The 22846-nt window shown below is 40.1% G+C and overlaps 1 protein-coding gene across 3 annotated transcripts in view; it reads right to left on the bottom strand.

Moving 5' to 3' along the window:
* LOC109981628 (inactive ubiquitin carboxyl-terminal hydrolase 53) overlaps positions 1-20159 on the bottom strand; it is a 32942-nt gene extending 12783 nt beyond the window's left edge. The window contains exons 1-11 of one of the 3 annotated variants that reach the window (XM_065950511.1): positions 19569-20159; positions 11837-12460; positions 10519-10611; positions 8959-9093; positions 7842-7952; positions 6417-6499; positions 6079-6163; positions 5680-5826; positions 3515-3664; positions 1322-1490; positions 93-236 (exon numbers count right to left, since the gene is read on the bottom strand). In XM_065950511.1, the coding sequence (XP_065806583.1) occupies positions 93-236; positions 1322-1490; positions 3515-3664; positions 5680-5826; positions 6079-6163; positions 6417-6499; positions 7842-7952; positions 8959-9093; positions 10519-10611; positions 11837-11980 (1261 nt within the window). In that variant the 5' untranslated portion in view covers positions 11981-12460; positions 19569-20159. Of the gene's footprint in view, positions 1-92; positions 237-1321; positions 1491-3514; positions 3665-5679; positions 5827-6078; positions 6164-6416; positions 6500-7841; positions 7953-8958; positions 9094-10518; positions 10612-11836; positions 12461-19452 lie in introns of all 3 variants that reach the window. The other 2 variants (XM_020630516.3, XM_065950510.1) reach the window with 2 other exon arrangements.
* Positions 20160-22846: the final 2687 nt, after the last annotated feature.

Genomic DNA, 22846 nt, shown 5'->3' with positions numbered 1-22846 from the left:
AAATGGAATCCTTTGCATTGAGTTTACTATACATTTGGTTACAAATATATTCATCTCTTGCACTTTGAATCCTTTTATCATTTAGGTCTTACCTGGTCCCCGTCCTCCACCCGTCTGAGCGCTGCCCCTGCTGTAGGTGGAAGGACTTTTCTTTAATGAGTCTTGGTCCAGGAAAGCATTCAGGTTCTCCCTGGTGAGGTCCAGCTTCTTAGGGATTATAACTGGAGATTCAAAACCTGTGGCGCAAAACACAAAAAAATTCAAATCTTTCAAGCAAAAGCCATGAATGTAGGATTGTTGTTGGGTCAGAATAAACCATTTTACATAAGTTTTACGATGAAACATATATCACATATGTAGAAATCAATAAATACCCACACCGAAGCTGAAACACAATTTAAAAGACAAAATCCACACAAAATTCTCTTTGCTATCAAAGGATGATCCCATTTGGTCCTGCGCCCTGTCAGCTCTGAGGGGCAGTGAGCGGATGCCACAGCTTGGACCTGGGGCAGGGCCAGCACAGAGTTGGAGGAGGATCTTTTAAGGGGATAAAAACCTCCCCAAACAAATCCAGGGATGTATAATCCAAACAGCAGAGCTGCACATAAACAAATTTTCATTACTGCCCGCAAAGCCAACTTATGATCCGGGATTTAACACGCCCTATAAAGAGTTGTTTTTCTGTTTGCTAATGTTTCTTTAAAGCTGATTTGTATTAAGAGTGATTGTCAAGTGAACATTATTCTATTTTAAAGTAAGTAAATATGTCATGATATTAGATTTGTTACAGATTTGAGGTACAGGGTGAAAAGTAAAAAAAGATCAATCATTAACACTTAAACTCACCAACATTAAAACCTAAGGCTCTTCGTTTGCATTTCAAAGTTTAAACACGAGACAAAGAAGATAGTACTGCGGACATTTTCCTTACCGTTTTTAAATTAATACCACATCCTGCTCGATTCTTGGGACTTTAAAGACTAAAAAGGGTTGAGAGTACAGCTTTATTTTCCTCTATGTCACTTGAAATGGGAAATGTCTCACACGTTTAATTAAAAACCTGTTACTCTCAAAAGCACCATTTTGGGATTTGGAGGATTTCATTAGGGTTATTAATTAAAGGACACTTTTACCAACAACTATTCCTGCTTAAAACAATACAAATATTGTGTCTTATCGTTGCATAGTTATGTTAAGTATAATGATAGTTTGAACACTGAAATAGTGGCACTAGTCTTCTTTCTCAGGTCCAGTTAGCCAATTTTTAAGAAATATCGAACAAACACAGATAAGTAACTTTTTGTTTCAAAGGTAATACCTTGCACGTCTCCGTTCAAAGGCGTCTTGTAGTGAGCGTGGTTGCTGTTTTGTCTTGAGGCATCATCTGCGGTGATCGCACTCCCGTCAGGGTTGGAGTAAAAGAGGAGGAGAGGCTGGAAGTGACCTTTGATACATTTGCTGACCACATCTTTCCACCTGGAGCCGATCTAAAAAAAGAAATAAAAAAAAAGACAGAGAGAATGTGGTCAAAGTACGCAATGCACACATTCGATGAACATTAGACTCAGTTTTCTTCATGTTTTTTTTACATCAATTTGAAGCGACTAGCAAAGGTTTTAAATGTTGTATTTTCTTGATGAGAGGCAAGAAACAATGGTACATCTATTTAGAAATATGCAGACTGTGAATATCATCATGATAATTTGGTTTCTAAGGAAGCAAACAGCTGCCATAACATCCACTTGCAACTTCAAAATAAAACCTCAACTTACTGTGAGAAGTCTAATCTATGAATGAATGTATCACACCAAAGCCAAATTGCACAATCACATTAGCTGAGTAAGCTGAGTAAGGTGCATGTCTCGCCACCGAGGCACAACAAAGGCAGGCTACGGGCTAACAGATGCTTGTGTGCTTCTTAATTAAGCAAATGTCGGTGGACGGGGAGGAGGAGGAGGAGGAATAATGCAAAGAAAAAAGGAAAAACAAAAGAAGGAAGGATGCGGAAATGGAAGTAAAAAAGCTCAATTGATGCAGAAGGAATAGGAAGGAGGAAAAGGAAGAGGAGAACTACCTCCAATGTGTGCTTAACATTTCTACATGTCATCCACCACTTATAAGACTTTCAACAGGGATTTTTCTTGCAGTGGAAAAAGCAAAAATGGAGCTACACTCCGGTAGTCAATTAGCAGCTGGGACCGAGGGAGCCACAGAAATGCTGGCAAGTTTCGACCCAGGTACGAGTTTGGCAGGCGCTGCTGAGCACTGTAGCTCCTCCATCTCAGTTGGGGGGTATAGGAAGAGAGGAGGGGGGGTGGGGGGTGGGGGGGGTTCTGCATACACAGCACAAGCTGCTGATGGATTGACACAGAGCCAGCCAGCCGCTGCACCACAGTCCCCGAGAAAATTGTGAGCATGTGAGACAAAAGATGTGCTCATATTTGCTGTACACCATGAAAACAAATCCAATATTTAGAAAAATAGAAAAAGGATAGGATTCACGGCCAGCATACTGCACAGATACACACACTCAATGCAACACAACAGCACTTGCCTGCACAAACAAATACAGACACACAAATGAAAGATTTTTCACACATAAGACAGGATACACACCTGCACAGAGAAACTCTGCATTCTCTATAACCGTGCCACTTTAACCAATGGAGGGATCAGTGAAACAATCTCTACTGGTTCGGGATCATTTGAATACTGCAGTACTTTGAGTTCGGAGTACTGCAGTAGAAATGGGGGTGGGGGGCTTTTGGTTAGCAGACTCTTTAGTGTCATAAAGGCCGTAAAGGCTCATCAACCCAGAGGCTCATGAGGGCAATCGATGTGGTCCTTACTTGTGGCGATAAAGAGACTTGGCGATAGAGATGGAGACTGAAAAATGCTACTCTCTGCTTCTGCGAGCTACTCATGAATGCGCGTGTTTATGTTTTAAGATTGCAAAATTGAATATGTGGATGATCAGTGCGGAAAGAAACTTGGTAAACAAAGAGTGAAAACATCCTCTGGATCTTCAAGATGAACCATAACCATTTAAGCCTGGTGTCCAACTCTGTACTACACTAGATCCTAAGACTCATTAAGAGAACAAATTTATTTCAATTTAGTTTTTGAACACCCTACATTCTACTTCTATATTGATTGTTAATATCTTTTGAAGTTGTTTGTTTGTCTGCTTGTGTATCACTCCTGAAAGTTAAAATAATCAAAATGTATTAGATGTTCGCCTCTGTAAAGACTTTTATTTTGAAATATCAGTCATAAGTTCCCCGAAGCAACACACAATTTCTTCCAATCTAGTATTTTGCCTGACCAGTTGTTAAAAATTCAGTGATAGTACAATTTGAGTAATATTACAGAAAAAAAAAACAATAATAGCACCTTCCAATAAAGGCCAGGATTATGTTGGGTATATTTCCTAAATTAGCGAAAAAATGAATACCTAAATAGTTAACCTATCAGTTCATTTACTCTAATGATGATTACAGCAGCCTCTCACCTCTTTCACTGTCGCATCGTCAAAGAAGACCCATTTGGAAGACTTGGTGTGGAAGGCAAAGGCACAGTAGTGGCGGCTGGAGTAGCAGATCATTCCCACTAACTGCAGCTCTCCCTTTTTGGCATGCTCATCCGTCACCCTGTAGAAGAGCTGTGTCCATAAAAAACACACACACACACATATATAAATATACACATTTACACACAGGTAACTCATCGACATCAACGCCACAGTAATGTGTGGGATGTTGAAAGCTGGGGGAAATCAGTGACTCCATCTGTTATAGATTAAGGTCTGTGTGAATCAACGAGCATTGATTTGATAATCAGTACCAATAAGGTTTAAATCAGGGACTTTCCAGCAGCACTTGCTATCCTGTCTTACACTACAGTGTGTCTAACTTAGCTTGTTTTCATGTTTTGATTCATTCATTCCACTGAGTCAGACCTCACAACAATGACAGCTATCATATCACATTGATAATAGGTGAAGGAGTACACAGGTGTTAAGAAATCATAATTATGATTTGAATTGCTCTGTTATTAGACGGACGCTCTGTATCGGCAAATGCTCCGGTCTTGCTGTCAGAATCCCTCGCCCTGTTCAGACTGCCCGTTCAAGTAGAGATATTTATGCCCCCGTTACGTCTCGCCTTCGCTATGAATGTCAAGGAGGTGTAAGAAAGTGACAAAGTGATACCACTTCTGTGCCACCATTGGAGATAGTCACAGAGGGGTTACACGGGGCGAAGCAGGATTGACAGAGATAGCCGGGGATGGGGCAGCACACCCAGTGTGTGGGTGTGTATGTGGATCTTTCAGTGTTTCTCTACACGTTGTACTTTCGCAACACACAGTAACACAATGTGACTTCACCGACTGGGACACCAATATTACACCATTGTGAAATCAATGAATGTACAAAGATGTCATGAGGGCGGAGCTCTGCTTTGGTGCGGTTGCGATACAGCTCCCTGATGGGGCGACTATTTAAAAAGACAAATGGTATCAAAACAATTCAAAAACATAAAAAGAATTACAGACGAAGAAGAAGTGTTGGTTACAAAGCTATTTTTCCTTCCCATGTTTCCTACACAACCAGTTCTCTGTGGCCCCTCTCACTCTTTCAAACAATAGATTCAAAGCAAGTGACAAGGGTGGAGGTCTCCCTTCAACGCCTAATAAAGTCACATGAAACACTGCCTAATGAATCAGGGTCTTTGTGGCTCACTTGTAGGGGGCAGGGGGGCGGGGGGCGGGGGGCGGGTGAATTCTTCTGGTGGGATGCTTTGGAAACGGGCAAGTGGGAGCTGTCAAATAAGTGGTTTGAAACTTCAATAGGAAAGTTATGTAATGTAAGGGTTTTTTTCTCTTCTCTTCAACTTCACTGATTGATTGATTTCAGTAAACACAGTGGGTTGATGGACGGCCCACTCAGGAATATTTTCTAAACCAGGCCAAGTTTTACATACATATTTTATGTGTAAACATCAGATGACTTATAGCTGTGTGAAGTCATGATTTCAGACAGAAACGGTGAAAGACATGTCCTTGTGTGTGCATTCTAACAATTAAGAATGTGTGAACATAAACACTGCAACAAGAGGAGTTTTAAACATGTTTCCTCAGCCTCAAAGACGTCTATTCAGCCCACATTTTCCCTCAGACAGGCATTCACACACACACACACTCACACACACACACACAAACTCAGGAAAACAGAGAAGAAGGGAGGGGCTCTTTGACAAGCTGACCAAGGCCAGCATAGGCTTTTTGCTCCGTAGTGTGAGCCAACTGGGAATTGGGCGTTAACTGCTTACGCAATGGCCTGATTTACAGAGAAATAAATCCCCACTTTATTTCCCACATATGTCCGATTGCACCAAAAGTAAACAGGGGAACACAAGACCACAGCTGTGTGGTTCAGCAAATTCCAAGAACGCACGCTAATTTATTACTTCCTTAAGAAAGTACAAAGACATGTTCTAGCTAGATGTTGTTGGATTATTTTTTAAACAACCTTAATCTTTAATCCCGCCAAAACATTTTCTTTCCCTAAAATAACCTCTGTCCATTTTCAAGCAGGATTTCCACTCACTACAGGTAACAAAATAGAAATTAAGCAACAACAAGATGTACACAAGATGCTGGTGAAAGCACACTCACTGCAGAAAGACTGAGATGAGGCCCCAGTGATCTGATAACATCCTCTGTGAGGTCTGACTGGTCAGAGTCCCAGACGAAGCCAATGGTAACTATCTCGGGGGAGTTCATGAGGACTCGTCTGATCCTTATCCTCTGGCCGCAGTTGCTCTGAAAAAGAAAAACACAAAAAAAATGACTCAAGTTTCACCCAAAAGCAACTTTGCCCAATTACCAAGTACAATCCAAAAAAAGGCCAGTCAGTAAAAATGTACATCAAAAAAAAAAAAACATATGAGACTTACTGCACTCACGAAGAGTCTTTATTCAACAAAGTAGAGAAATAGCTTCACTGTGGATGAATGGCTCCTTCTAAAACTAGAGCATTTTTACACATAAAACACTTTGCATTAATACACTTACCGGACAGTTACGAAGGTCTCCTATTGTACTTGCTGCTTGTAATAATTCCCCAAAAGACTCATCCCTGCGCTGAGGCATCTGTTGACTAAAGAAAAAGAGAGAGCAGCTTTGTCAGCAGGACAGAACAAGGATGTAAGAGAAAAGGATACAGACAGGGACAAATAAAGATTAAGGTGTGCAGAGAGAGAAAAACTGTTGCGTGTGTCATGTCAGCGAAAAAGTTGAGTTGTGTCCTTGTGACAAATGTGCAAAGAAAGATAGGAAAAGTGGAAACACAGTGAAGCAGGACGGGTGACTATGGGGAAAGCAAAGAAAGTTTCATATTGCCTGTGCCTTACCAGAGTGCGGTGGTGGAGACATAATGCACCAGCTCTGTAAACGGCAGTGGGTCAGAGGATGCCCCACAGCTACGGCACACAGACTGCACAGCAAAGAGAGAGAGCAAAAAAAATATATACATGTGTGCTTCCAGCATGCATACGTGCATATAGATATGTATATATTGTGTAAAACATACTAAATGCTAATTTCAAAAAAACTTTGCTGTGTACCACTTTTAGACAAAAGTAGACAATCTACAAAACAAGTTCATGAAAAGTTGTTTTTTTTTTTCAAACAATGTTTTGTACTATAATTTAAGTAATTAAAAATACTGTTGGACTAATGTGATAAAAATATAGTTTTGCTAGATTGAAATGAAGTTGCGATTACCAGTCATATTCTGACTGTTTTTTTTACTCTGAAGAAATTCACACTTAACTGATACGCTTGGATTTTTCTCACTGCTTGATTTAAGTGTGATGTATCACACAGTTTCATGTCCTTTAAATTCAACACAAATTTGCATATTTGAGTCATTAATGTATAATAAGTGTAATATGCGGACTCTATTGGAATCAAAGTGGTAATACTTGTAGACTGGGGGACCTAGGGTTGCCATTCAGCAACATATTCAGAAACCCCGAAAAATAAAACAAGTCAATACACTGTTTTTTAAAGGAAATTAACAACTCTACATACAGAATGTCAATATTTAGGTTTTAGAGGGTTAAGTTTTATGTTAAATTGTGTGTTTTTTTTAATGTAGGTAAGAGATTAAGACATGCTGTTTTCATTGTGATCACTTATAAACTGCTAACTGAGTGGGGCAAACCTCACTCAGGCCTTGATAATATTTGCTGGATCCTGGCGTTCTGAAGTCTGGGTCGAACTAAATCCACTCTGGGCCCTGAAGGGATTTAGTACAAAGGCGTATTATCTGTTTGATACCGAGATAGAACTGGTTTGGGATGGTGTCAATGATGGGCATCGCAGCCTCACGGAAGGGTGTTAGAATTTATGTGTACACCATCTGTGATTTATCCGGTGCTGCTGCTTGCTACTGCACTGTGGAATCAGACCAGAAACACCCTCCTTATTCCACTGGGGCGACCCAGTATCAAAACATGACGGATTGGATTTCTACTGTCTCAGACAGTGATTCATGTACCTGTCTTTGTGTGTGAGTGCTGCTTAATCCTTACAATGGCTAGTGTGTTTAGCCTGCTTGCACATACTGTAGGGGTTGTGCAAACAGAAACTGTATGAACTGATACATATAATGTTAAAAAAGGAAGGCCTATTTAAGTTTTAATAAAACATAAACCACTGATTAAAAAAAAACAGCAACACCAACTTTGAATGAATGGATGCAGGAGAGACAAAAATGTCAAAATTATAATCACATCATAGTTTCCATGGTTTTCAAACCCCCCCCCACTCACCTGCTCATAAAGTGACATAGCAAACTTTTGATGCGTGATGCATGACTTCGACGTGCAAGCATCCGTCTCCTCCGGCACAATGTGCAGGTGGATCCTCTCCAGAATGTTCTCCTGTGACACAAAATGATACTCTTTTCAGGAATTCAACAAAATCTTTACAATTCTGTGAGTTGCAAAGCCACCTCTTTGCAGCACCACAGGCTACTCATTTTTCTCATCAGGCAAAGGTATTTCTTAGAGCGCTGAACTGCATTGTAATGTAACACACACTTACACAAAGAGAACACATTTTTTTAGGAGTATTGTTGTAAAGCCGACAGCAGAAGGGACACATTTAAACAGCCAGCTATTTTCCGTTTTAGATCCCACCTGTTTTTATGGAGTGCTTGTCGGTTTATAAAATATTAAGGCTGCAAGGTAGGCCTGCAAAGGTTACAGGCACAACTACGCAGCCTGTTAATTTGACACTGGCTAACTCCTCACACAAACTTAGCAGCTGCACACTGCTGCCAATGTATTACATGGTGAACGCTCAAGGGCAAAGGCCTATGTGGGAACAAGAATTCATATTGTCTATTAAAAATAGAAACTTTGATACATAAGCTTGGGTCTAAGCTGAAGCAGTTAGAGTTCACTTTTGTAGTGTGGAGTGGACCATGCAGATAAAGAAAGGTCCTTTTTATATTCGATGGTTGGAGTCCCATAACAATTTAACCGCAGTTAGGGGAAAATGGTTACGACAAAACATTGCTATGCTGTTCCAAAAAGAGTGAAAAGAGCTGGAACTGGTGAGAAAAACCAAGAAGGACGCATGAAATCGGCTTCTAAAAATCACTTAAACAACGTAGCATAATATGGTGGCGCAAAACAGAGAGGTTCAAACAGAGCTGTGGCCCTTATATAACCTGTCACGATGATATTTAGCAGCAATGTGGCAGGGGTTGATGGGAGGGGAAGGGAGGGACAGAAGCTCTTTCAGTGACCTCGCCAAACAGTTTGTTTGCTGTGCAATACCCGAACTGTGAGGCAGCAGGGCAACACACACAAAAACACACACATCCCTCTCCGAAGCTGGTGTTCCCTCCCGCAGGACAGCCGAGTTGCCACGGGAACTTACAAAGCACTCTGCGGCATCATCCATGAAGCCCAGCTGGAAGCGCTGCTCGTCCTTAAAGGTCTCTGCCAAGGCGTGACGCAGGTTGTCGGAGGGCAGAGCACGTTCCCGACTGTGCTGGAACTGGGAGAAAATTCCCTGAGGAGGAGAACAAAGACTTGATTGCACTTGGACAATGAAACATTTAGTTCATTAAAAGCATACATGTCACTTTCCATTCTTGAGACACAGTCTGCATATGCGACTCACACAGCTGCCACATTCATGACCAAGGGTGTAACCATGTAACACAGATCGTAACGCCACGGTCCAGTTCATTCAATCGTACGACTAATACATCCAAGAAGGCAATCACACATGGTAGCGTCCACACACCAATTCAAAATAACCTTGAAATATGCTTCCAGAACTTTTTCTTGCTTTTTCCCTGTTGAACAGAACTTGTACTGAACCGTTACCCCCAAAACCGAGGGACGACCCGAACTGTGACTTCTGTGAGCGGTTAAATCCCTAGCAATGACAGACAAGAACCAGAACTCAATCAGACTTTTCGAGCAAAGCTATCTGCTAGCCAAATTGCCGACTACTTACCACAAGGGCAATCCAAGCATTTGTTAACCTGGGCCCTTCATTTTCAACACTTTGGCACCCGTCTGTGCTTAAACCAGCACTCTTAATGGAGGTACTTTGTTCAGGGGGATTTAAAAATTACAATTCTTGCACATCAGTTTAAAATATTTAATTTGAAAACAGTTGTTGCTGCTACCTGTTTGTATGTGAAGTCAGCACAGTGCAATGCCGGGCTCACTACAGCTTTGTGTGGCCTTAACATATAAAACCAACAACAATAATAACACCATTAATTATGATGACAATAAATATCTGAATCAGTTTCGGTATTGATAGATATATATCTGAATCGGATCGGACCTGTAGCGGAAAAAAATTAAAAGTGGATCGTGCATCTCTAGGTATGCATGCAGGTTTAACAACACCGTCACCTTTGGTTAAAAACAATGCATTCATGATGATACAGCAACATTCCTATCTGTCTGAATCAGTCCTGCCCCTACAGGCTCTATATGAATGTGTGCCGAAAGGCTGTGTCCTTAAGTATACAGCACATAGTTTCATTCTGTATTGTGCAATCAATGCCATTCTTTGTGTGCTTTGTCATCAATTACTTGCTTGTTTATGTCAAACAGGTGCATTCTCATTAAACAAGCTACTTAAGAACACTCTTGGTATCTGTTCTCTCCTAAAATAACCTTGTTGTTTCACTGAGAGCATGACAACACAAGTTCTGAGCATTCATGTATACGTTTGATTTTCAATATTAGTACCTCAACAGTGAGGGGTAAAATGCCATAAGCCTATTTATATTTTTGAAATAATTGCCTACATATTTAAAAGCAGTTAGGCAAAGTCATTGAATCATTTATAAGTGTTTACGATTGAAGAGTAGCACTTAAAGTAACAGTGCCACCAAACTTCGGTCATCATGAGCATTTATTTTTTCCTCCAGGGAGAAGTTCATCAAATACGCTTCTGATTGTGTTTTACCTTCAGAGCACAGAAGATGCAGGATTCCCCCAGACAGAAGTGCCCAGGTAGCTGCCTCAAGCTGCGTCTGAAGATGTCCAGCTGCCATAATACCTACACAAGAGAAAGAGGACATTGCTGGGATTATATACACTTCAAAAAAGCTTAACATTTTAGTTTTTCTTTGTCTGAGCTTTGAATGATGAAGCAAACATAGGAAGGTCTTGTTTTTGAGTCGGAGGCATCTTATTATGCACAAAAAAACTCTTGTGACATAAAGGTATTAAGGCATTAGGACAGAGTCTCCAAGGTCATGCGGATGAGGAGCTGACTAGGAGAAATAAGCGCCCTTGCAGAAACAAAGCCGAAGGTAATGATCATCTTCAACCAGCTCATCGGTTGGCTCACCCTGAGTCACAGTCTCTCAGAGTGACTTCACTGTGTGGCCGAGTGCACGAAGGAAACAAATCCCCCTACAGTTTCCCCAAGAGCCAAGCCCAACCTTCAAGTAGATTACCAAATTTCTGGGATTGTCTGACCAATTAAGACACAGACTAATTGTAGAAGTCTCTGCATAAGGGTGACGGTTCGCATAAGCAGTCATATTTTGAGAAGAGTCATGGTTTATACTCCTGGAGGGAGGAAGCAACCAGTGAGTACAGTTGAATGTTATCTAGTATAAATACTACTTTTTCCATATCGGTAATCATGTCAGTTGGTCAAACAGAAGGAAGAAACATTTTCAAACACTATTAGAACGTCTTCATTATCATTTTTATAAATTGAAACAGACGTTTTTGGTCCCCAGAGGAAGACGTCTACGTAATGTGTTTATCAAATGGCTTCTCGGTGAAAACCGTGATTCCATTTAGGTCTCTTGACGAATTTTCATTTAACTCTGGTGATGTTCAAGCTGTTAGTACATATCTGAAACAACAGGTCAAGGAATGTCAGATATAGATTTTATTGAACCTCTCATCCTTTCACTGAAGCTTTAATTCAGTTTCAATTTAAAAAAAGGACGATGGTGGTACAAACAAATATGGAAAATAAGATGCTTCTCATTCTAGTGAAACACAAAATCCTCCCATAACTGTATAAATAATTGTAGAATAAAATCCATCCAATAAAAAAAAATTCTAAATAGAAAGTATAAGTCCTTATTGGCTGCAGCAAAATAATAAAGGTATTCAATTAAATTTACAAAAAGAGGCCTTGGCTTGTACCTGTTAAATCCGATAGCTCACTATATCAAAAGGCGAAGAATAAATAGTTACACATCTCAAGAAATGCTGAATTAAATCCATTGTCAAACAACTCAAGCACCAGACAGACCTACCTGCACAGCGCTGTTGAGGAAGCAGCTGTTCTGGCCCGGCTCGTTCAGTAGTCCTTTTGTAGGGGCCAGAGACAGCATGCTCCCCGGCTGGTACGATTTCCCCAGATTGCCCCCCGGCTTCCTGAAGAACTTGGCCCATGCCATTGGATAGTGGGCTCTGCCTTTGGACAGGTGGGTTAGTCAGACGATGGCAGGGAGAGGGGGTGTGGTAGTTAGGGGTTTAAGTTATTCCACGAGCTGCAGCAGCTGCCCTGCTACACATGGGCTTCTAGTCCATTTCTGCAGCACATGTAGAAGGTCCTTATATTGAGTCTGGTTCCCAAAAAGGTTCAAATGAACAAAACAAAAAAAAAAAAAGTTACAATCCAAGTCTTTGTATGAGGACCTCTTTGATGATCAGTGTTCTGACACTTGTGATAAAATGTGAAATGATTACAGGGGAACACGCCTCTGTCATCCTTTAGTCTTGAAGGCTCGGTTTCACAACATCTTCAAGGGACTGCAGACCCCTTTGAGCCAATTTTGCCACATGGTGCTGATAGAAAAAAAGATTGTCAGCTCCGGTCAATAGTCCCTTTCGTAGCCTCATTCATTGTGATTTTTTTTTCCAGGCCAGACAGCAATCTGGAGAAGAAGAGAGATGGACAAAAAAAAAAATCAGATAAAAGAAGACTTTATGGAGTTTGTCATAAAACATTTCTTTTTCCAGTATGTAACCCTCACTTTCTAACATGTTTTGATCAAGAATTTCACTGGGCAACTATTTTTGGACTTGTTTCAGGACATGATAACAAAATTGATACTGTTGATAACCAAGCAATAAACTGAACATGCGGTCCTTCTTTTTCTGTGCTTAATCTAGTTCAGATGTCAAACTGGACTTCTGAAACATGTAAACAAAGCTTACACATTAACTTCTTCAAACACCCTTTGCACTGGAGGTGTGTCAAAGTAAGGCAGGCCCCTGTCAAGGTGCCTTAATGCAAGACTGAATTATTTTAAATTCTTCACCAACAGTCATTAGAAAATAAAAAAGGGAGCACAGAGATGACTTTGCACATCATTTTTTTTTTTACCATTTTGCAGGCACACAAAATAAACTTAGAGAACGGAAAGATCTTGATAAGGAGTGTAGAAAGTAACGCTTTTTTTAAAAATTCCAGTCACATTGTGCTCAGAAGGACTCAACAGCAAACCCTAACTGCAGTAAATCTATTGACATAACAGACAAGTCTTTTCCAGCTCTCAGTATTGAAAAGTGCTTTCCCACTCTTTCCAAGCTCTTTGTACTACTCAAGCACAATCAAGGTAATTTCCATTATTGACCAACCCGTTACTTTTGTATCCTGCCAAAAGGTCTATGATTCATCAAAACTGGAATGAAAGACAAACAAAACCCAACCAGAATCAAAAGCTTGTTGTTAAAAAAAAACGTGTTTAATGGCCATTATTTTTAAAAAGTCTTCATTTTCACTTTACAAAGAGAAAAAGAGAAAACCTGTACAACTGAGAAACATAAAAATATAGATGATGATGGCACCTTAATGTTGATATCTGGAAATGTTGCCATCTTCTGCTGAAATAATAACTTCCTTGTGGACTTTATGTAAAAATGTATCATCATTATAAAATACTGTTGCCTGCATACAGTCAGACTGTTTTCATGTGTTTGTTAATCAAGTCTGCAGTTGCAGCTTCAGAAGCGAGCACAGACTGAAGTCGTTGGTCAGCAATGTGCGGACTAAGATCTAACATTATTTTCCAAGGCAAAAAGAAGCCTCAAGTTTCTTTTTGTGTTCTCCAGGCATTGTCATGCTTTTCTAAACTCAACTACAGAAGAGTGCTGGCATGACCTATTTCCAACACGAGAGGAGCAGCTGAGGACATTGTAACAAGACACGCAGTTCATTGGATAAAACTTGCAGCTTAAACAACATTGTGAGGAAAAAGCAACAACAATCTGCAGAGAATGTGCAGCATACATATGAAAGCAGTGCTGAACACGGACTACAATGGAGAGGTTTGATGGATGAAAATGTTTGTGCCGAGTCAGCAAGTGGAAGTTGTCTCGAGGTTATCGTAACGGTATCAGCACCTTAGTTAAGGCATGTCAGTTTTAATGTGTTTACTGTGTTTGTTTATTTTAAAAGGATATTCTTTTGTGTCACTCGTATTTCTTCCAAAGTTTCTTCTAAATACTAAAAAGAAAGAAAACTTAAGTTGTGGCAAAGCAGATCTTCTTCCAGTGCTGAAAAGCACAAATAAAAGAGCCAAAGAGTGTGTGTGTGTGATACATGGTGATTCACCCTTACATCTTAAAAAATAACCTCGAAGAATAAACCTCAAACCTTTAGTTATTCAAAGTGAGCACAGGAAATACTGCCCTACTTTTACAAACAATGAAAATTCCCTCGTGACAGTCTCCAGGAGCTCAATAAGTTTCAGCCAAAACAGGCTGGACAACATTTCCATCCTGGTAATTCAACAATCCTCAATAGATAGTGATGTTGAAACAACAAAACCTTAAGGCAAGTTAATGGTGCAACCTTAGGTTTAGTATTCCCAGTGGTCTAACTAAATGTGCTTCCATCCCTGTCTCTGTTCTCTGGAATGCTGGTGCCGTGGAGTTGCTATCGCTTAAGCTCCACAGTTGCTTAAGAGCGGCTGATTTCAGATTAGTTTTGTGGGTTGAAGTGCGATTGGAAAACTGAACACTCAACTATACAGCTCACCTTTAAAAAAAAAAAAGACACCACAAGCCGTGACATGTTGGCTTTATCTTTAAATTATTGAATCATCGGCAACGGTTGGAAACATGCTTCAGCTTGTGGAAAATCTTTTTATTTCACTACAACAAAATGATCGCCTTTATTTCTAAGAAGTAACCACTCACTCCATGAAACAAGAATTAAACAATTCCCTCAGAAAAAAAAAAGGGTCTATTTTTAGACATCACACATCCAAATTAACCCTCCAGCATCTCCCTCCATATCAATGTGCTAGCAAGCAAAAACAGCACCACACATCCCCATGTCCACATCATTCACTGTCAATTTGACTGCAGTGAGAATGAAGGCGACACATGTTTTCTATTGTGACTTTGCTGACAACAGGGAGAGTAAATATGGCTCTGCCTTTCCGGTCCGAGAGATTTTTATTGCATTACAGCGTCCCACTTGAAAAACTGCCAACCTCACTTTATGTTCAGCTTTATTTCAGTGTGAGCAAAAAAATTGGGGCATGCTGACAATTCAAGGGTATCATTTTGAATGATTAGGCTGTGTTGCTTAAGGGCAAAAATAGTAACTTTTCAGAAATAATTAGAAAAATACTTAACTTATTTGAACTATTTAGCCTGTACTGAAAACTACAACATTTTACTTTATGTGTCAAATTCTGCCACAACACCCCCCCCCCCCCCCCCCCACACACACACACAAAGACAAACAAATAAAAAAATACAGAGGCTTATCAGATTAGGTGTGACATCTTTCATCTGACACATCATGTGACAGACACCATGTTGTGTTTGTACTGCAGGACAGGCGCACATTTTTAGACATAGACTGGCTGAGTCACAATCCAGAAAGGTTAAATTGTCACACACTGCATCACGCCTAACCTGTGAGTACACAGATAAAAGAATGACACGCTGGAAAGAAATGTTCATCGTCTGCGCAAGCATGGTGGCAATCGTTTGTACAGTTCCAATTAAATGTGTTTTATTTTTAACTGTATCAACTCACAGAGAGATCTCACAGCACGTTTCCTATAGGGCTGCAGTGGGATCAACAGGCCATGAAAACATGGAAGAAATGAACACTTTCTTCATGACTGATACTGTTACAAAATGTCTCGTTGCAACGGATTACAAGGTTAGTTTTATAGCAAGGAGGAAAGCTGCATGTACCGCAAACATCCATGACATTTCTAATGAATCATTACAGAAAGCTGAGTCTTCGTATTCATTTTATAACAGCCTCTGACTTGCTCTTTATGTCTGCTTATTTTATTTATTTTTGTTTCTATTTTGCAGCTCACGTCAAAAGAAAATGCTCCCTGCAGAAACTCTGTTTGAACTTTCCTGACGTTAGTTTACAACACCAGGAACAAGAAAATATCACAAATTTGGTATACGCTTCATAGTTCCACTATAAGTGAATGAGTAAATTGTATTTTCATTACCGTTACTGATGCAAGACGACATTTCTGGTATTGACCTGTGAGTCATTGTCAAATAAATTCTAGCCTAAGTATGTTTTTAAATTGACTGAAATGTTGACTGATATTATCGTACAGGTAAGATAATATAACCAACTTTAAGTTGTATATGTTATTATCCTGCTTCTAAATAAGTAGTACACATCTCAGAAGAAGCCAAACAAAAGAAGTCATTTCACTTATTGTCTCAGGAGGACTGTGCAGGAAGTCCGGACTTCCTAAACAAAGGCTTTCTCATACGTGCAGAGCAGAGTCCAGGACTGACTCTTTTCCCTCCTTGTCATGTGGGAAATGCTAAGGCTAGCATCTTGGATCAATCAGCCAAAGAGTGTGTTGTGCATCAGCACCTACGAGAGTCAGTAGTCAGGAGTCAGTAAGATGTGGGCATGCTGGTGTGAAGGCATGGGGAGTGGGATGCTCTAATTTATCTATTAGTGATCTGTTGATGGATAGCCTCATTAAGAATGATTCAATTGATCTCTTCTGTAAGGTAATGCCAAGAGCCTCTGACGAATCAATCCACGGGTAATTGAGTCGCGCTAATTCGATGTCTAAAAGACGTGAGAATAGAAACACAGCCTGGGAAGAGCATAAAAAGAGACAGAATTTCATGTATTCAAAGAGGCCTTTGTTGGGATTATTTAGTTTTCAGGTTCTCTTCCTAAAACCTTAAAAGAAAGGCAGCATGTGTCTTTGAAAGATCCAAACACAGTCATAGGTCCTACACAGCATTTTACTAACATTAACCCACCTTTTTCCTTCAACATGACTTCCATCTAATCGCAGTATCATTTTTAGCCACTCTGTTAGTCTTATCGAGGTGCAGTCTCCTTTTTGTCCTGAACGCAGATCGATATATTTTCGTCAAGGTGGATTATCCTCTGTGTGCTCTGCAACCAAGTATGTTCACTTCTCCCCCGTTACTCCTCAACTCACGTATGAGTAATTGTTTCTGTCCAAGTGACTGTTTCCACAGAAACTCAAACTTCCACGAAAAACAAAAAAAAGCGGCATCTTTTTTTTGTTTTTACATTTTCAGACAAATTACATCAGAGACACATCACAGTGAATCATATTGTGTGTCTAATGTCAGCTTTAAAATGGGAAAAAAAAAAAAAAACTATTTCCAACTTTTTCACTCCGACACTTAAGCAGCCCACACAAATGTTTTTTTTTTTTTTAATTAACGCAAACTTGAACTTTAAATGCTGGTCGAAAACAAAAGCAGCTTGTATTTTGTACTAAAGAAGGTTGTTGCTACAGTATTACAGTTTAAGAGACATAAACCTTTCTGCTAATTATTACACTTTAGACTATTTTTAAACAGATGAGGATTAATTTGCTACTCCTTCAATTTTCCTGGGTACTGTTGTGCCAAAGTTTGTGTAAAAGAAAAACTTAAACGCATGGAGCAAAAATGCTGAGCAAGGTAAGGAATATGCATTCAAACTGTTGTATAAACAGCATTTTTAAAGGCCTCACAACTCCAGTAAGGAGTACAATTGCCTTATTTTTTTACTCTTGTGTTGAATCATACTTCATTTAATCACCAATCATTAATTATGACATGAAAAAAAACCTAACAAGTGGACAAGTACTGACATTTGCCTCGCCACAGATACCCTAGAGGGTGGAAAAAGCTTTATTCATGCAAAGTTCTTAAAAGTCTGACTCATGGTAACCAGGAATGAAGTCACATCTTTTAATCACTGTTGACATCTCCCACTCAAGACCTTTACTTCCACTTCATCTGCTTTTTATAAAGTGGTGTCACACATTTAGACATGAACTCACTGTTTCCTGTTCACTGTGGACACCATGTTCAAATGTCTTCCTATTTAACATATATTCTCCTGTCAGACTCTTTATTTTAATCGGGGGGCTACGAGGGGTAAAACACACAAACCTCTAAAAATACAACCGAAGCCGTAGCACAAGTAGCCTCTGCATGCAGGGGAAGGAGCAATAAAATGTGACCCTGCATGCTTGAACCCTAACTTAACAGTGAAGCTCGACTGTTAAATTCTCTACGGACTGCTGGCATGGTTAAAGCCTTCAGGCAACAATGCAGCGGTCGTTTCCTGCGCGGGGCTTCCTGCTCAAAAAGCTCGCCACCTTCCAGCACGCGGTCATCGCGTTCAAGACTGTGAAACAGAACAGGTCACCCACAGCGAGCTGAGTCACACATTACTCCTTACTGCATCCAAGGGAGGAAGAGGGAGAACAAAAGCACATGTTCCAGGTTTCCCCATCCTGAATAGAGCCTGGTTGAAATATAACATCCTCTTCTGTGTTCTTTACGATTGCTTGCTTCCATAACGGCTCCACATTTGACAGCAACTTACCAATTAATAGCAAGTTTGATGACCAACATGTCTGTCCCTTTTTTTTTTTTTTACATATTCATCTTTCTCTGGATAAATTAACCGCCTCCCCCCCCCAAAAAAAAAAACATGAAATAGAAAAGAATCTAGGTCATGTTTTAATCACCTGCCACAATCTTGGCATAGTTCATTATGGGAAAAAAAAAATCCTAACTAGAATACACAAAGGCCTATTCCAAGTCTTCTTGCTCGACATGCTCTTCCACAAAGAGAAGAAGGCTTGCAGCGAAAACTGGTTTTCCTGCATGCTTCAACATTTACTTGGCCATCTCAGATCTTGCACAACCAACCACAAGGATGAGTGTGCATGATGTTTACAGAGCTGATGATCTCACTGCTTCATCATCATCATCATCACTGTGCTTGAGGGTCTAATACCACAGAGAATGAATTAAAGTGGGAGAACCTTTTCCTCTAAGGGTGCAACGGGAAATGTAGCCTTTTTTTTTTTCCTTTTCTTTTTTTAACAAATAGGCACCTGAATGTTACGTCTAAATATTCCAGATAAAAAAAGAGACGCAATTTGAACCCTCTAAGTCCACACCAAAGCATGAGAGCAGACTTGGCAGTAAACTCAGACTGTGCTTGTTGGTTTATCCTGAGGTGACACTACACTATAAAAAAAAATAAGGAAAGCTGATTAACATTAAGCTCGAAAATTACCTGAAACACATATTCATCGGACATGTCTGATTTACTAATAGTACTGCGTCGAGAATAACTAAAATAGTCGACGAGATAAATAGCTTCAAGCCCACTTTTCTTTAGGCTATTATAAATATTTTATGACAAACAGACACTTGGCTTGCAAGCTGTCAACAAGGCGACAACAGCCGACTTACAACATTTAAAGTCACAACGAGTTTCAGCCGTCAAAAAAACACTGTCCACGTTAAGTTTTAAATACGTCGTAACCCTCATTTCTAAGTTTAAAAAATAAATTAAAATGCTAACTAAAGCTTCATTACCTACTTGGTCGATACAGCCAGGCCTACCTGGTTTCCGGCTTACCTGAGTTCCCAGGTGAGGCTACATTTCCGCCCTGCGAAATGTTACCGCTGCACAAAACAGACACTCGGAAAGTTTCGACAACTGCTTGAGACAAACTTCAAGCAAGAGCTACTCACCTAATAGAGGCGAAATAAGCCCGAGTGGTGTTAATATCCCTGCGTATTCAAAGAGTTGAAGTATTTGTGTTGAGTTTCGGGGGGAGGTGCTGAGGAGTCGTTGGAGTGGCTGGTTAAAATCTACTTCAGGGGCTGACACAGAAGTTGGAAACTACAACACCAACCAGAAACAAAAGTGTGGTCTTGACGCCGCTAAAAAAAAAAAAAAAAAACTTCACTCTCACTGGCTTTTTGTTGTGTTTCTTTTCTCTCTACAGCCCCTCTTCAGACTCAGCAGCTGTCTCCGTCCACTTGCGATATATTCCGGGTGTTTTTCCTTCGGAGGCGTGCGTCGTGTTGTGCGGTTCTGCAGCAGTTCGCTGATGCGCGGCGGTAGTGAGCAATAGTCGCTCGGTCGACTTCGGCACCTGAAATACTGGATTAGAGAATGTTTTCAGAGCCGAGATGTCAAACCCCGCCTCTTCAACTGTGTATTTACTGCAGTCTGCCATGCTACTGTACGCCGCTGCCACAGCTCCAACGCGAGCGAACACATACACAGACAGAGGAGCGCGCCGACACACACTCCCAACGCTTTTTTTGCAGAGCGCCAACTCTGCTGGCAGGCTCTGCAAAAAATGTTGCTCCGTGGTGCAGGGGTTTGCAGCCCGTTGCAACGTGTACTGTTTGTTTACAACTCCCTCTTTGCAATGTTGCAGCTTTTAAACACTGCAAAAGTGTAAAAAATGTAGTTTTCTGCTTTTACAAAAAGCCGTAAAATCCATTAAAATAAATTTGGATACGACACTTCCTTGACTGTTTTCTGCTTCCAAGGTTGCAAAATGTAAGCAAACAAAACCACCTTCTACTAATAGAATACCTGCATGCGTACGTATGCAGAGAAAGTGTGCATTGCAGTTGCAAAGTTGGCAATGATTACACCTGCTTCTTTCGGAGTCGGTATACATCCGCTGGCATGGTAACACCCCAAAAATGTGACGACAATTATACGAGTAGTGATTAGGAACAAGTGAGAGCAGAGGAAAGTGATGTAAGGCTCTTGTTACCCAAACACCATCTGCCTGATCCTGTTATGTAAAGAAAGCAACGAGAGAGTTGTACAATTAAATCTTTTCTCCCCTTGTTTGAAGCAGGGGGACGACTGTGTGTAACAGCCCTATCATGTTTCAAGTCTCCCAGCATGCTGAGACGTTTTTATATTGAAAAATGACATCAATTAAAATAAGTAGTTTGGATTGCCTCCACAAGAGGGCATATTATATGGGATATATTATTATGAGTGCATGTAATATGATTTAAAAATATAGATTCATTTCCAAAATCATCTACTGAAAATAGCATGTTTACTTATTCATAGATAAGCCTTCTGGAAATTGTTTTAATTTGTATTCATTTTTTTATAATAACTGGAAACAGAGTTTTAGCTGTGTCTTCTTATGCATGGTGCTAGTTTTGTCTATTTTTCTTCATTGTTTTTTTCTTTATTTATTGTTTTTACTGTTGTAATTGTTTAGGTCATGCAGATTTTACCTTTTTTTTTTTTTTAAATTGTTCTTATTTTCTTTTTCTTTTTGTTCCTTGAAGCACTTCGGGCTGCATGTTTATATGAGAGTTGCTTTAAACACCAAATCTTTAATCAGCCAATTACATGTTTTAATTGACTACATGTTCCTACAAGGAGCTAAATAATATGCTTTCTAAAAAAAAATCAGCTCCATCACTCCTCAAAGCTGAGGAAACTGTTGCCGGTGATCGAGTGTGCGGTGAGGGGTCACAATGTATCAGCGTGGTCCAGCCTTTCCCCAGGAAGTACTTGAAAGGGCCCATTGAGGAGACAATGCCTTTTCTCTCTCTGCACATTTCCTCAAGGGACATATAATGCTTCCTTTTAAAATGTTAAAAAGTTCAAGAGTGCAATAATAATCAGTTTGAGTGATGTGTGCTTAATGATCCTGGTGTAAAATCCTTAGATTACCTTTTAGCCCTTAAATGTGTGTATATAATACAGGAAATTAAATAGCCATGCATCTCTTGAGCCATCCTTAAAGCTTGATGTTAATGTTTGTGGCTTTGTGTAACTTTTTAGACAGATATTTTAGACTTTCTAAGGCAAACGAGTATTTGGTTATCAGTAAGATAGATAGAGAAGATACCCTCTATGATGTTGGACATTCCCAGCCTGGCTGCAGGCCTCCTGGCTTTGAAGTGTTGCCACTGCATATCTTACACCCCCTCTATAAATTATGGATCAGACAGCTCAAACAGATCTAGTTCTTCAACAAGTTCCACAAATGTAAACTTTTCTTTTCTGACCTTGGTGGACAGCTTGCGATCCAGCCACTGAATATGTGCCCCGTCAGCACTGCTGCTGCTGCTGCTTCACCCGGAGCCAAAAGTCTAAATCTGACTGTATCATTGCACTGACACTCCATTGCCTGGCTGGCATGCACTTTGAATGACTTCAGCAGGATATAGGATCTCATACCTTTTCTGATGTATGCTTTATTCATTTGTGCCTCTTACTTCTTTTAACTTATCACTTATTTGTGTGTGTAGTTAAATTGTCCTTAAACTCAGATCTAATGGCACAGCAAACCACTCATCTCCCACAAGTTGCATCCTACTGTGAAGGGCATTTTTAATTTAAGATTAATTAGCGAGACTTTGCCAGCTCTGCAAGGAGACAGGGCACACAGTAAACGTCCCGCAGAGAGCTGGTGCCATTGCCCTGACTTCTCACCTTGAGAAAGCCCCAATGAACAGCACAAGATCTGCTGAACACAGTGGATAAACAGAGCTCAGATGACACCTGCACCCTTCCTTAGTACACTAGTACAGATCAACCTCAGCAATCAAGTTTACTTTTAATGTGATAGGGGTTATTTTGCGCAGCCAACAGATTGCTGATGTTTTTCTTGTGTGATTGATAGATTCATTGATGATCCTGATTGGGTCACTGGGCAGCTAAATTCCATTTGAAGGGGGGGTATTTTTAGCGTGCTTGTCTGGCTTTTCAATCCATACTTACTGTACTCTACTGCCCCGAGATACAAAGAGAAAAGGGGGCAGCAATTCAAAAAGCACATTAAAAAAATAAATTGTGCTGTACGGACTTTATGAGGCCAAGTGAAAAGTCAAAAATTCACATGACGTTAAACTAGTAAATCATAAAGCACGAATCAACTTTCCAACATTTTCTGGAAGGAGACTGGGAATTGATATAAGGTTGAATTATATTAACCTAAAAAATATTTTGCTGCAAGATAAATATTTAAAAA

This window comes from Labrus bergylta, chromosome 22 (genome assembly GCF_963930695.1).
Source record: "Labrus bergylta chromosome 22, fLabBer1.1, whole genome shotgun sequence".
NCBI classification, from domain to species: Eukaryota; Metazoa; Chordata; class Actinopteri; order Labriformes; family Labridae; genus Labrus; species Labrus bergylta.
The sequence above is the reverse complement of the archived record's forward strand: the minus strand, read 5'-3'. Positions and strand labels throughout refer to the sequence as shown.